Source organism: Schistocerca americana, chromosome 2 (genome assembly GCF_021461395.2).
Source record: "Schistocerca americana isolate TAMUIC-IGC-003095 chromosome 2, iqSchAmer2.1, whole genome shotgun sequence".
Lineage (NCBI taxonomy): Eukaryota > Metazoa > Arthropoda > Insecta > Orthoptera > Acrididae > Schistocerca > Schistocerca americana.
Window position 1 is genome coordinate 836296394 of NC_060120.1, and position 15359 is coordinate 836311752.

Here is a 15359-nt window from a genome sequence, read left to right on the forward strand (position 1 = left end):
GGGTCTACCTTCGATGATCATCGCAGTGAGGAGGATGTGACAACAAGACAAGCACATTAGGATCTGCCGGCACAGTCATACAGGTGACTATTGACAAGCTCTAGAATTAGGATGTTTTAGTCAGCTCCAACAAGCAGAGTGCTGTTTCTCCAGGAGAGGGAACAATGCTGCGAGCTGTACTGCATACAGAGTGGCATAGTGGTTTGTGTTGCTGGCAGGCATGCTGCGGGCTGCTACTTCACTCCCAACCACACACAGTTATTTGTCATTTAGTATTTATCAGGTCTGGAAGGTTATTGTAATTTCTTATGTTTGAATATTCTAGAATATTCAGTGTTTGTACAAAGAGATGCACTATCCATCCAGAAGCACAATTCTGTCCTGGCTGTATGATGGCCTTTGTAATAAATGTGCTTTCACTGCTAAGTGTTGTACGTCATTGGCAATGCTGTTTTTGGATTTGGACTTGATTCTGATCATGATGAGAGTGTATGAGTGAAACTGTTGTTAGGATGATAATTTGTAAGCACAGAAAAGTAGTTTTGTAATATTTCAGCAGAAAGCAAAATAGTAGTAATATAAATTCACCTGTAGATGATGTCCTTGTAACAAGTGATCCACCAGTAGCCGAAGTCATTACATAAACTGGTGACTGAACAGACGATGAAAATGCTGGCTTAGGCAGAATTTTGGTACTGTTGCTCATATTAGACATAGGCACCATCTTCACACCTGCTGTGAATATGAAATCAAACATTTAAATATGAAATTCACAAAAATACACTGGTGTCAAAAATTAAAGCAACAAATGGCAGTTTTGCAAGGTTGATTTTATTTTGCCACAAGACAGTATAAAAAGGTGATAGTAAAGTAGAAACAATGTAAAACAGAACATAAACAACTGCAACATGCATAAGGGTAGATAAAAATGTGCTTCATTTTTTCCAACATAATGTATTAGCATACACATTGCGATGACTACTTAATGTGCTCAGTATGAGGTGTGACCACTTCTGGCTGCAATACAGGACTGACAACAATGGGGCATGCTGTGAAAGATGTCATCAATCTCACGTTGAGCCAGTAATGCCCATTATTCCTGCAGAGCTGCTCAGAAGTCTTGGAAAGTGGTTGGTGGATGCTGACATGATGTAGCCCTTCTCTTTACTGCATCCCTGACATGCTTTATGGGATTCAAAATACATGCAGTATCTTCTGTTATCAAGAAAACATCAACTACTACTATGAGGTTGAGCATTCTTGTCCAACAATGTGAAGTCTGGCCTACAGTATCTCACAACAACTGAACATGAGGTCTTAACATCTCATCATGGTTCCTGACAATAGTTGAACCTTTCTGGTTCACCCATGCAATTTCACGAATGGGTGTTCGAATGGTCAACATAATCTCTGCTTACACCATTAGGGATACTCCTCTATATTGGTCTTTATCCGCAATGTCTGGATTCCAAAATAGTGTTCCCCATTCCCTCCAGACCTGAATCCATCAAAAATCACTCTCCAGACCAAATTGGGACTCATCTGTGAAAAGAACTTTGGCCCACTGATCAATCATCCAGATGTCAGGTTGATGACTCCACTCTAGATGTTCCCTTCTGTGGAGACTCATCAGAGGTACACATACAGCAGTTCTCCAACAATAAAGGTCACTCTGCCAAAGCCTTCTGAACACCGTTTGCCTCGATACAACACATCCAGTGAATGCTGTGAGGCCAGATGCCAGTTGCTGTGCAGTATTAGGGCAGTACTGTCATGCACTTACAGCCAAATAATGGTCCTCTCTTTCTGATGTCACACATCGTCAGTCCTGTCCTGGTCTTCGGGGTACAGTTTTGGCCTCTATAAACTGTTGCCATATCCAAGAAACAACAGAACAATTCACATTAAGCCATCTGGCCAAATCAATTTGGGACTGTCCTGCTTGCATTCTTCCTACAGCCCTCCAGCAGTGTGTCTGGTAGGCACCTTCTCTGTGCCGCACTGCACTGTTTGTGACTGTGTACAAAGCGATTGTGGATATCCAACAAATAGCTATCCAGCTTGATAGGCGTCCTGGTGTCATCGTTGTGTGGTTGATCGTTGACCAGAATGCCAACTTCCGTGCAGAACATGATTGTACGGACATCTGTTGACAGTTTGTATGATTATATCGTGAATTAGACACAGGACAGAAAAATAGTGGTTTGCTGCTTTAATTTTAGACACCAGTGTAGTTTAAACATGAAAAAGAGTCATTTGAGTGATATTATTTCGCTGGTGACCAAATGAAAGAGAATCATAATCTTTTTAATTTAATATCACCATGTGCGAAAAACCTTTTTGTGTATTTTATATATCCTTTTATAAGGTACTGATGTTTAGGTAACCCTTTCAATATAAAAGCAAGCATTCTACATTCACAGTGCCATTATAAAATTCAAATAGGTTTGTCTTGAAATAAAGTTATTAACTACATAATGGTATAAATCGTCTTAGTGACTGCTGAAGCATGAAAAATAAAGCAGGGCACCTAGAAACACAAGGGAGTTACTGAATATTTGTCTTTATGAGCTAGTAGTTTTCTTATCACAAGAGGAGGATGGTTGGGAAAAAGACACTGAAGTGTTCTGTAGGTGCTGTGGGGAAAGAAAACACCTATCATCAGCCTCAAATAGGTCACATAATTGGATTAGTATAGCTGAGACTCAAATTGTAGAGCACTTACAGTGAGTGAAAGTTAAGGACCAAAACACAGAATGAAGTGGAAGATAATATTGGAAACAAAAATTAGATTAGGACTAAAGCAGGAAAATAAAGGAAAAACAAAATGTATGTTGGAAAAGCATAACAAAATTGTGTGCTAAACAGACAGGAAACAAACAATAAAGAGTAGGGCAGGAGAGCAGGCAAAGAGGATTAGCAGGAAAAAAGAGACAAGAAGTTTTTTAACAGAACTTTGAATGTAAAAATCAGCCCCACTTCCAGATTTCAGACATGTTTGTGGTAGAAGTGATAAGTCAAATAAGCAGATAGATGTAATCAACATCTGTAAATCAGTTTATTTATTTTTGTCTTTCTAAATCTTATCTCTGTATTGTCATTAATAGTCTGGAGTCTAAATCTTAGCTGTCACCATTTGATTCCTTTTTCTCGCTCATATCCTGTAATGTTTGTACATTTAATGAGATTTAAGAGCTTCAGTAAAAACGTTTTCAAACTGTGTTTAAGTGTGGGCCTCAATTTGGTTGATTCTGTTTCAATACATGGTCAGTACATGATATTTTCTCCGTTTTACAAAAAGCATATTACAAACGTAGAAAAAATGAGTCCAGTTTTCACAAAAAAAATATTTATTACCAAGGTTACCAACCCTATTTATAAACAAAAGAAGAAAACAGGACGACACAACTCACATCCTCTTCGTTAACACACTTTCTCCATGAATGCACAAACACTATTCAATCATATCTCTAGGACCCTTCTGGTTATTAGCTCCTCAGAAAACATCATACATTCATTTTAATGGCTTTGAGGAGACCAATATTTGTGTCCTTAATCTTTAATTCTGGTTCAGTTCTTGTTGGTTTATTATCAGAAGATTACAAACTTCCTGTCTGAAGGTTTTCTTTTAACTTCAATCAAACCTAGCAAAGTTTTTTGTCTTGTAGTTTACTAATTTCTAATTTAGCATATTTCCTCATAATTTTGCCCTCTTCCTAGTAGAACTGATAATCTCTTCAGGAGGCAATATATAAACTACTGCTTGTAGACACTGATAAAATCAAACAGGACAACTACCTATCTTTTGGTACTAATAGAGCCAGTGTCGGGGATCAGAGAGGGGTGCATAGGAAGGTTAGATAGAGAGGAGGTACTCAGACTCCAGGATAAGAAGTTCAGCGGTAGGAAAAGAAAAACATGGAGGTATCAGATGGTAAGCATTGTGCCAACTTTGTGTTTCTGGCTCAAAGAACTGAATCTACATACTATTGTCTTTGATGATGTTCAACAAAAATTGTCATGATCAGCCTCATAAACTGCAAGAAATTCCACAGAGATGGTTCTTTGTTGCTCTTTCTGGTCTTCTGTTAGGCAGTGAGAAACCCAGGGGGTGGGGGCTTTTAGTATGCCTATTGCTGGATAAGTGTGTCAGCACTACCAACAGAGACATCCAGTTGTGTGGCAAGGTGTTTGATTATGACCTGTTTAATCACTTTGAATAAGAGTGCCCGTATGTTTTAACAATGTAGGAGTCGCAACTGTGTGCGGTGGCCAGCATGTGGGAGATCAGACAGGTTTGCGGGACCTTGTTGTGATGATGGCAGAAACCTCACCCACTAACTCACCATGCTTTTGTTCACTGTCAGGTCTTCTTAGACATACTGCAAGTGCCTCTGAACATCAGTGATGCTCTAGTTTTCTGCCAAAAGAAACTCAATGATAGCTTTCTGCTTGGAACACACCTCTATAACAGATGCCATTTCGAAGACTACGTATAGTGCTGCTACCTACTGGAATTTCATGAAACTACAGGGGCTGAAGCAATAATATTCCATGAGGTCCCACAGCAAATTTCGCATTTTTTCAACGGAAATTGGCCAAGAGGAAAAAAATGTGTTGCTATACATATTAAATGCCTTTGCTCAATTTCTAAAATATTAGGTGCCTGAATGCACCTCTTCAACCATACAACCCCTTCCCCACGCTCACCAATAAAAATCACAAGTTTTGATTATTGAAACTTATGACGAAATTTACAATGAGATACAATTTTTCATAAAACACTATGAAATTCAGGTTTTTAAAACTATATTTCTTATAATGAAAACAATAAAATCACAAGACTTAATCTCCTGTCTGTCCCTGTAGCATTGTCACTTTGCTCCCAGTTCTGCTCGATACATATTGGCGCAAGAGATAATCTTCATGATGACGACATCATGTTTTCAATTGCCGCCAGCCACAGTGTTTTAACAGCTGCTTGGTGAACTCATGTCTAAATTAGTTAACAAAGCATTTAGTGATGAATGATGATGAAGAAATTCCTGACTTATCAGAGTCAAGTACAATTCCTACTTCCTGAAGAGTTAGGAAAAGCAACACACACACACACACACACACACACACACACAAGTACCTCGCCTCATGCTCCTGCCTACTGTATCATGGTCACCCACTGTCAAGTTCACTAGTGTGGGCGGAGTGGCAAATTACAGTTACACTACGGTTTAATATTCTCTGGCGCACATTCATTCCAATGAGTTCTGACTGAAATTAAGCCCTATATAATCAATAAATCGCCGGATTTAATACTCACCTGCTACATGGGCCTCCACTGCAACAAGAAGCTTAAACGTGTACCACCTGTCCTGCAGTGATTACGATTATACAATGAAAATAACTTAACCACAATTAATGTTATTAATATTGTATTGTAAGTAGTCTCATTCTGACCACTATCGAGTCAAGTTCTTTTTATTATATGAGTTACAATTTTTAATACATGGCATAATACTGTAATCTCTGGTGGTTAATACACCCTGGTGAAGTTATTGTGAAGATAATTAATAATCACTGAGTTATCCATTTTACTTTATGAGTGCATGTAAAAGTTATTTTCAAATTGACTTCTCGTGAAAATTTTGATACTACATAAACTGAATGAAATTTTAAATTGTGAGAAGTACAAACAGTGAGAAAGGATATCTTTCGTGTTAAAATAATATTTCAACAAGATGTACTTACTAAATAGTAATTGGTGTTTTGACGGATGGAATGAGCAATTAACTGAATGAGGATGAATGACATTTTGCTCCAGAAAGGTTCAAAATCATGAAATGTCCAATTTTTACTTTTTTGCATTTTAAAAATCTACAGACTTTCCCTTTTCAATTGATATATAATTTATTCAGTTCAGAAGAGTATGACTATTTTTAAAATAAGTTCTGCAAGGGTGTGACCCACTTTGGCGCTGTTAAACTGCTGTCAAATGTACTCATGAATCCACATGCTCATCACGTACATTTGAATGATGTGAGAGAAAAAGTGTTACAAAACAAGTGTTGTGGCTAACCTGTGATAGTTTAATATATATCACTCACTCACTTGTCATGTGTTTCATGTTCATTTACTCTTGTAATCCTGAAAATATTCATGGTGGATTCTGTTCACTGAAGTCTCTGTTTCATTGAAGGATAATCACTGGTAAACATAAAGTGACTAGAAATCCTCTCAAGGCTTTTAAGAAAAGGAAAAAGTGATGGAAAGCCAAACATAGGTGTTATTACTGTAAACAACCTTGCTGATACTCCAACCCATTGCAATTAAAGTGAGAAAGAAAGTACGTTGCAGAGGAAGCTGGGTTCAGTTAGTGAAAAGTATGAATGTTTTATGGATGAATTAGATGTGAATGAAATATTTGATATGTCAGTTGTTAACAGAATTTTTGCAAATTGTGTAAGATGTATTCAGTGCAGTGAATTCGGTCTGGAACTCTTTATGAAAAATCACAAAGGACTGCCAATGAAATAAAACTGTAGTGTGATAAGCATCCATACATGACCACCTTTTGTAACAGTGTTGCAGTAACTCCAAATGAAGAAAATGATAGCAAAATCTATGAAGACAACATCACACTTGTTTATGCCTTGCTTACATTTGGTAAGAGTGCTACTGTAGGTGTGGTTTTCTTTGGCATGACAAATCTTCCATATCCCAAACCAGGTTTACGAACAGAGCGTTTATAGGGTCTAAAGCAGAAGATATCCATATAGAATCTATGAAGATGACTGTGGAAGAAGCAGTAATAGAAAACAGTGGTAATAGAGACTTGACTGCTGCATTTGATGGTACCTGGCATAAACTGGGACATACAGCTCTTCATGGTGTAGTATTTGCCACCAGCATATACACAGGGAAAGTAATAGTATTTGCCACCAGTATATACACAGGGAAAGTAATGTCTAAATACTGTAGATGTCCACAAAAAAATAAAGGTACACATGAAAATAATTGCACAGCTAACAACAGTGAGAGTAGTGGAGAAATGGCTGGTGCTACTAGTATACAAGGTGTATCAAAAAGAATCATCCAATTTTAAAAAATCATAGCTATTATGTTATCTGAGATATGTACGTGAACAACATACTGTTGGAAAGAGCAAACTCTCAAGTTTTAGATGGTTCCTGCAAGGTAGCAGCAGTATGCATCCAATTCAGTTCTACTAAAAATGGTGTTGGGATAACAGAAAGCCTTTTGTGTTCTACATTTTCCACAGTGTGGGTCAGTAGTAACTGTTCAGTATGACTTTCATAATAGGTGTGGTGTGGATCCTTCTGTAGCACAGAGCATTAGATAATGGCACGAACAATTCCGAGAAACCTATTGTTTGTGTAAAGGCAAATCACCGGACCATCCCCCAAAGTGTCTGACACTGATGTTGAACATATCTGCCATAGTTTACAAGGAGTCCGCAGAAATCCATTCGCAGTGCAGCTCGACAGTTCAACATGCCCCTGATGTCAGTGTTGCTTCGATTTTTACACATGAAACCGTACAAAATTCAGCTCTTGCAAGCTCTTCATGAAGGTAGCAAACAACAACATATGGAGTTCTGTAATTTTGTTCTTGGCAAGATGGAGGATGACAGTTTTCTTCCATGCAAAGTGTTAGTGGTGAGGCAACATTCCATTTACATGGAAAGGTGAACCATCATAAAGTGAGAATATGGGGTCTGGAACAACCACACAAAGTTGTACAACTTGAGAGGGATTCTCCAAAATTTAATGTGTTTCATGCAGTTTCACGGGAACAGGTGTATGGTCCATTTTTCTTTGCCTGAGAACACTGTTACAGAAAGCACGTGTCTCGATATTGTTCAGGCATAACCACAAGTGTTGGAATGAAGAGGACGAATGCAAGACCAGAGGAGGCAGTGAGGAAATGTCAGACAATGGTGGTTAGCCCAGTTCGAATTGCATCTCATCACCCACAACATCCCAGGTACTGTGAAACTTCCCTATCTATTATCCACGGTAGGAAGCACAGTGTTCCACCTCATTAAAAAACTATTATCTAACATCACTCTGAGTGACCTGTCATTTGACCAAGTAGTACAGTCTCCAAGAAACTATTATGACCAACAAGTGAATGTGGTAGCAGCTAGGTATCATTGCCAAAAACAGTCAGAAGAATCTTATCGCAAGTGGGCAACAGATTTGCAGGGTATGACAAGGAAATGCAAATTCAAATGTGCTTGCGGTGCTTTATATTCTGATGTTATATTGCGTGATGCAATCGTGTACAATGTGCCTGACGTCAAACTCAAAGAACAAATTTTGAAACAGTCTGATCCATCATTTCAGCAGGTAGTGCAAATGCGAGATCAGTACGATTCCGGTGCCTTATCAGCCCATACATTTGATCAGCCAGCTTGTGCTAGCCAAGCCGAGTAAACAACCCCTCACTATGCCGCACAGGCAGTTTGCTAAACAGACGGCTATAAAGGTGAACAGAATTAAGTCTTACCCTAGGTGTTATTCACAACACAAACGCCAAGACTGCCCCTCCTGACAGGCTCAGTGTCACGCTTGTGGTGGGAAAGGACACGTGCAATCCGTATGTTTGCAATGGGACAAACATCAGAATTCAGTCCACTCACAAAAATCTAGTCACAAGACCCATCTCATTAATGCAGTATATGCAAAATCTGCAACAAGCAAGCATGCAATTTCATCAGTGATATGCCAGTCAAACAAACTTTCTATTCATTTACTTAATTGTGGGAAACAAGTGAAATTTCAGTTGGACACGGATGTCTCTGTCACATTGCTGAATCGTCACACATATGAACTGTTAGGCCCCCCATGCCAGTCTAAAATTAGTATGCAACTGATGGCTTATAATGGACAAACATTACCATTCTTGGAAAATGTACTTTGCCTGCTATGTGCTATCGCTCGCATATGCAAACAGTTACATTTACAATGCTACAACCACACGAGTGTGAGAACATATTTGGTCTTGATTCTTTTGACTTGTTTGGGTTTAATATTCAGGACAATGTGTTGTCAGTGTCTGCCTTCAACTCTTTTCTGAAGGTTTAGGCACAGCTAACAATTTTGTTGCACATATGATGCTGAAAGACAATGCTCAGCCAAAATTTTGTGGGGCTACAACTGTTTCCTTTGCATTACGGGACAAAGTCACAGCCGAACTTAAAGAATTGCAAGATAACAGAGTTATTCTGCTCATATCAGCTAGTCAATGGGCAAGTCCACTGGTTTTGCTCCCCAAACCTTCAGGTCGCATTCGCATCTGTGTTGACTTTAAGTCTACAGTCAACCCACAAACTGTCACTGATACTTATCCATTGCCACACCCAGAGGATCTCATGGACAGATTAGGCAATGGACACTATTTTTCAAAAATTGATTTGTGCAATGAGTGATTTCAGGTACCGCTCAGTGACGAATCTCAAAAAGTTTGTTAGTAAACATTCTTTTGGGCTTGCTTAAATATTTGCATTTACCTTTTGGCAGTGCTTCCGCACCCTACATTTTCCAATGGTATTTGGAACAACTGGTAGCACAAGTGCCAAACTGTTCACAATATTTGGACGAATTGTACTAGAAGGTCGTACACCTGAAGAACATATTGCAAATTTACATGCTTTGTTTCATGTGTTATCTGATGCAGGACTGAAGTGTAGACTGGACAAGTATAATTTTTTTAAACCTGAGTTGCAGTATGTAGGTAATGGCATAAATAGTCAAGGTGTAAATCCTCTCCAGTTGCTTTGTTAGTCATGCGAGACTTGCCATTTCCTCGTAATATCACAGAATTGCAGTCAGTTTTAGGGAAAATAAACTATTATATTTGGTTCATAAAGAATGCTGCACAAATCATGGCTACATTGTGTCACAAGAATGTCCCCTTTGTTTGGACAGATGAGTGCCAAGTACCTTTTCAAAAACTTAAAGATGCATTGCTCAGTGATCGATGCTTAGTTCACTTTGATTCTGACAAGCCAGTTGCAGTGCATGTTGATGCTTCCTCTTACGGTTTCTGTGCCGTGCTTTTGCACAGAATAGGTGAAAAAGATAGACCTATTGCTTTCACATAGAAAGTGCTGTCCAAAGCTAAGTGTAACTATTCACAAATCGAAAAAGAGGTTTTGGCTATTGTGTGTGGTGTCACCAAATTCCACCACTACTTGTATGGCAGAAAATTCTACTTAGTAACAGATCACAAGCCTTTGCAGTCCTTGTTTCATCCGCTGAATCCGGTTCCTGTATGAACTGCTCGGAAATTGTAAAGATGGGCTTTGTTGTTGTCTCAATACCAGTACATGATTGTGTATTGTCCAAAAGCTAAACATGGTAATGCGGACGTACTTTCACGTCTTCCAATTGGCCCTGATGCAGACTTTGAGGTTCCTGCTGAATCTTGTTGCCATATCGATGCTCAGGCTTCTACTTTGATTCAGTCTTTTCCGCTGAACTATAAGGAAATCACACAGGCCATGGAAGTTGATTCAGATTTGAACATTTTGCTCAATTATATTTGCACATCTTGGCCCCACTTATTGAATAGCACAAAGAACTCTGTAGTGTGCCGATACTTTGCACATCGGCATAGCCTCACTGCACAGAAAGGTGTAATTCTTGTTCAAAATGATAGTGAACAGTAATGTGTACTGATCCTTATAGCTTTGCTAAAAGAAGTGATGCAGTTACTTCACTAAGGACACTGGGAGATTGTTCATATGAAACAGTTGGCATTTCAACACTGTACTTGGCAGGGTATGGACGCCCATATAGAACAGATGACTTCACAGTGTCCTGCATGTGTAGCAAATCAGTCTGCCTAAGTGGCAACGTGTGCACATAATTTTTGCGGGACCTTTTTGGAACACTCATTGGTTGATTGTGGTTGAATCATACAGCAAGTTTCCTTTTGCTGTGCCTATGAGCTTGACAATGTCACGTAGCACAATTCAGATGTTGTCATCGATTTTTTGCCTCGAAGGTTTACCTGAAGTACTAGTATCAAACAACGGACCTCAGTTCACGTCAAATGAATTTGGAACATTCTGTGAATGCAATGGCATACAGCATCTAACCAGTGCACCGTTCCACCCACAGTCAAAAGGCGAAGTGGAACAGTTTGTCAAAACCTTCCAGCAGCAGATGGCCAAACTTCGCTCCGCTCACACCAGGGATCGAGCATTGCAACTGTTTCTCACCTCAAATTGTTCACACTTACGAGATGGACCATTGCCGGCGGAATTGCTTCACAGTCACCACCATCGCACATTGCTCCACCTGCCTCAGCATCCGGTGCCGAAGGAAGGCCACAAGTATCGCTTCATGCTGCATGTTATTGTCTTTTACAGGGTTTTTAGCAGCAGCAGATGATGTGCACGAGGCAAAATCATCCGTCGACTTGGCGCTTGCACGTATCTTCTTACAGGTCCCGATGGTTTGCAGAGCTGCCATCAAAATCAGCTTCGCCTCTGTCATGTACACGATGATCTTTCAGCCTCTCTTCCCGCAGATTTAGGGGTCCAGAGGACAGCGCGGCCACAGCAGCCACCAGAGGGTGTCATCACGACACCGCAGGATGACCCCATGGAGACGGAACCTTCGCCTCCTCCACCTCCTCTCGTTCTACCGATGGAGCTGGACCCACCCATACTGCAGCAGTCGCCACCTTCTTCATCTGGTTCATGGCAGCAGGAAGTGGACTCGTATCCTTCTGGTTATTTTCCAGGGGCATTTCCACCAGAGCACAGGCCAGATGGCAGGGTACGGCCAGAAGCTTGACGTACTCTGCAGCCACAGCTTCTGGCCAGACGGTGCGCCCACTCTCCTGCATCCCCCGCCGTGGTCACACTCCATACACGATTATGGTCTGGTTTTTTTTTTGGGTGGGTGGGGGGGGGGGGGGGGGGTTGGGGGGGGAAGGGGGCGGGAGGAATGTTCTGGCATAACCACAAGCGTTGGAATGAAGAGGATGAACGCAAGACCAGAGAAGATGGTGAGGAAATGTCAGACAATAGCCTGCTGGCAAGGACCCAGCTGCGCTTCAGCGCCCCTGCAAGAAGTGAATATAAGCACCACCCCTGCCAGCCTCAGTCGCTCAGATCGGCTCAGCGATGGACATTAGTTGATGGTTGTAGACTGGCACTCGCTGAACAGATTGTAGTGATCCATATCAAGTGCTTACTTGGACTTTGTCAATAGTGAAGATCATTTACTATTACATGTTGCCCCTCGTTAGTGACACTTTTTCTAATTACAAAGTCATGTATTGTCAAACTGATTTATAGAAATAAAACTAGTAATGTTATTTGCCTGAACTGTTGTATATGCACTCGAAGAATGCAGCATCCTTTAGGCACCCTATAAGCGACCAGTGGGCAAAATCCAACAGATATGCTTGAGAACTTTCTTTTCCCATGATTGGAGACTGATTCAAGAGACTTCATTTACCAACAGGATGGGGCACCGTCTGGGAGAGTGGTAATTTTTAAATTGTAGGATTACTGAATTATGGTTCAGTCACACTGGACCAAATGATTCAGCCTTAATTACTGATCTCCAAGATCACTGGACCTGATTGTATGTGATTATTTCTTGTGGGGGTTTATAAAAGACTGTTTATAAGCCTCCATTACCAACAACAATGAATGAATTGATACATCGAATTAACAGCAGTTGTGGAAGCTGTAACTCGAGAAATGCTCGCTGCTGTGTGGAAACAATCTGAATACCACATGGACATTTGCTGTGCATCTCAAGGGAGGCATATTGAACACCTATGAAAAAGTATGAAAAAATCTTTTTGAGTTCCCTGTTCATCAAGAAAATAAAATTCATTGTATATGTTTATTAGTTTCAGAAATAAAAACTTGCCAAATTGGACAATTCTTTTTGGTACAGTATTTCAGCATTCTGTTGTGTGTAATAAAGTGTGATATTTGAATTACCTTAGGGACAGTGATCCTAAAAGTTTCAAACATATTCAAGAGCTGAGGTCTTATGGTGGTGATGTTGTAATGCAGAAATTTGAGTATACTGGACAAGCACAGAAACAAATGGGGTCAAGACTTCAGCGACTGAAAGCTTCGTACAAAAAACAAAAACTTAGTGATGGTAAAGGTTGGATGGGAATGGAAGGTTAACTGACAGTGTAATTGACAAAACACAGAAATATTATGGAATGTCTATAAGGCAAAACACACACAGTGTTTATGCAATGTAGAAGGCTGTTTGAGTCCCCCCCCCCCCCCCCCCCCCCCAAACTGATGAAAGTCCCCATCGTTACTTGTGTCCCAAAGGAAAGAAACAGTTGCTGTAAGTACAATGAAGGATTGCTAACTGGTGAAGTGTACACTCATAAACATAGTCTGCCTGATGCAGTAATGGAGGCAATAAAACCTATTTTCAGAGACTTAGCAGCACCTTAATTGTTGAAAAAGTGTGTTTGTGGAAAACTCAAAACCCCAATGAAAGTGTAAATAGTGTTGTATGGTCAACAATCCCCAAGAACTGTGTGTGTTGCAATAGAAACACTGCACTTTGGTGTGTACGATGCACTTTCTACTTTCAATGATGGCAACATTGTAAGGTGCAAAGTATTTTGAAACATGGAAATGAAGATAGATTTCAACATGGTATGAATGATGATTGCTTTAAACAAGGAACATCTTCGGGCTGCTGACAAGTCTGTAAATAGCCTAGAAATACAAGCCATATTAACAGAAGGTGGACAAAGAGGAAGCCGGAGTGGGAGTTTGCAGCAGATGAAGACAATCCATCCTGTGGACCTGGAATGCACTTAAAAGGTAATCCAAACTTTGTTGCTCGATTTCCAAAGGTTTAATTTTTTCATACAAATTACGTGTTTTCTGAGGATCTACCAACTCAATTTGCTTCAAATTTTCAGGGATGTTACACAGCCCCCTATGTGTAACTTAACACTGCCTTTTTCAAAAAATCTGTATAGTGTTGAATTTACAAACCAAAAATTGCACAAAAAATACTGAATTTTCATTATAATAGAAAATTTAATCTCTAACAACTGAATTCAAAATTTTAAAAATCCATTTGTTAAGTTATAGCCAATACTCAACAAATAACCTATAAAAATTTCAACTTCCTAGCTCAAACATCTTCTGAGGAAACATGTAATTTATAAGTGCTATTTTAACATTGGAAAAATAGGGCTTTCCGGAGCCCTTAATATCAAATAACTGATAGTGCAGAAACCAGTTATTCACAGAGTTTAGTTGAGTACTATCACTGGTTATATGAGTAACAAACAAAATCAACAACTATATTATGACGGTTTCTCAGCGTATTCTTCCTTGAATGAGGGAACACTGTAAACTTTTTCAAAAGTAATGATGTCTAATCAGAAATAATTAAATGTGAAAAGAAATTGTGGCGGAGACGGGACAGTAGATGGTTATGCATAATACAAATACATCCCAAGAAAGGTGATGGCCACAGGACAAATTCAGGGTAACTAATTTCAGGTGGGAGAATTCAAACAGCCCCTGTGGTGTGGGCAAAAACTCTGTCCACACATTGGATAGTTCTGTGCTCAATCTTACACTTGGCCATTTGACTAATGGTCATACCTATACAGGATGAGTCAGGAGGAAAGGTATGTACTTTGAGGGATGATATTATTAGTGGTTCTGAACAAAAAAATTGATATGAACATACACCCTATTCCAAATGGTTTCTGAAAGAGAACACATTTAATATAACTTTTGCATGTTTTTCTTGAATAAGTCGACAACAGCACTCTCCAGAGAAAACGTGTCACAGTACAAAATTAAACCACGTTACATTTCCTACAAAAAAGGTCCTATTCATTTTTTCTCTAGGACTAAAAGTTTGTGCGAAGAGAGTGAGAGAATATAGAAAATCTCGTATCACGTGCGTGCACTGTAGCTTAGATAGTTTTTGTATGCCAATTTGAGGTAGTTTCTCGATCTGATACATCATGAATGTCCTGTATCAAATTGTTTGCCTCCATTTCCTCTACACTACTGTGGTCAATTGTAAACAATGACAACATTTGGATAGCAAAGAAAATAAATAACAAGGATTCAGGACACCATTCAGAAAAGAACATAACGTCCATATGAAGCTTTTTGTTTAGAATCACTAATAATATGACACCTCAAAACATGTATCTTTCCTCCCAACTCACCCTATATAAAGTAGTGTATAAAGAACAAAGGTTAACTGATAAACAACGTGCACTGTTCCACAAAATGTTCTGCTTTTAATTTTACAAGAATTTCCAGTTGTGGGGCAAGAGTCGGTTGTAGTGTATGGGGC

General features: G+C 39.5%; 1 protein-coding gene across 1 annotated transcript in view; it reads right to left on the bottom strand.

Annotated features, from left to right (window-relative positions):
* The window catches only part of LOC124595554 (BRCA2-interacting transcriptional repressor EMSY-like), a 324488-nt gene that overhangs the window by 141397 nt on the left and 167732 nt on the right, over positions 1-15359 (bottom strand). The window contains exon 10 of the mRNA XM_047134334.1: positions 589-735. Coding sequence (XP_046990290.1) covers positions 589-735 — 147 coding nt within the window. The remainder of the gene's footprint in view (positions 1-588; positions 736-15359) is intronic.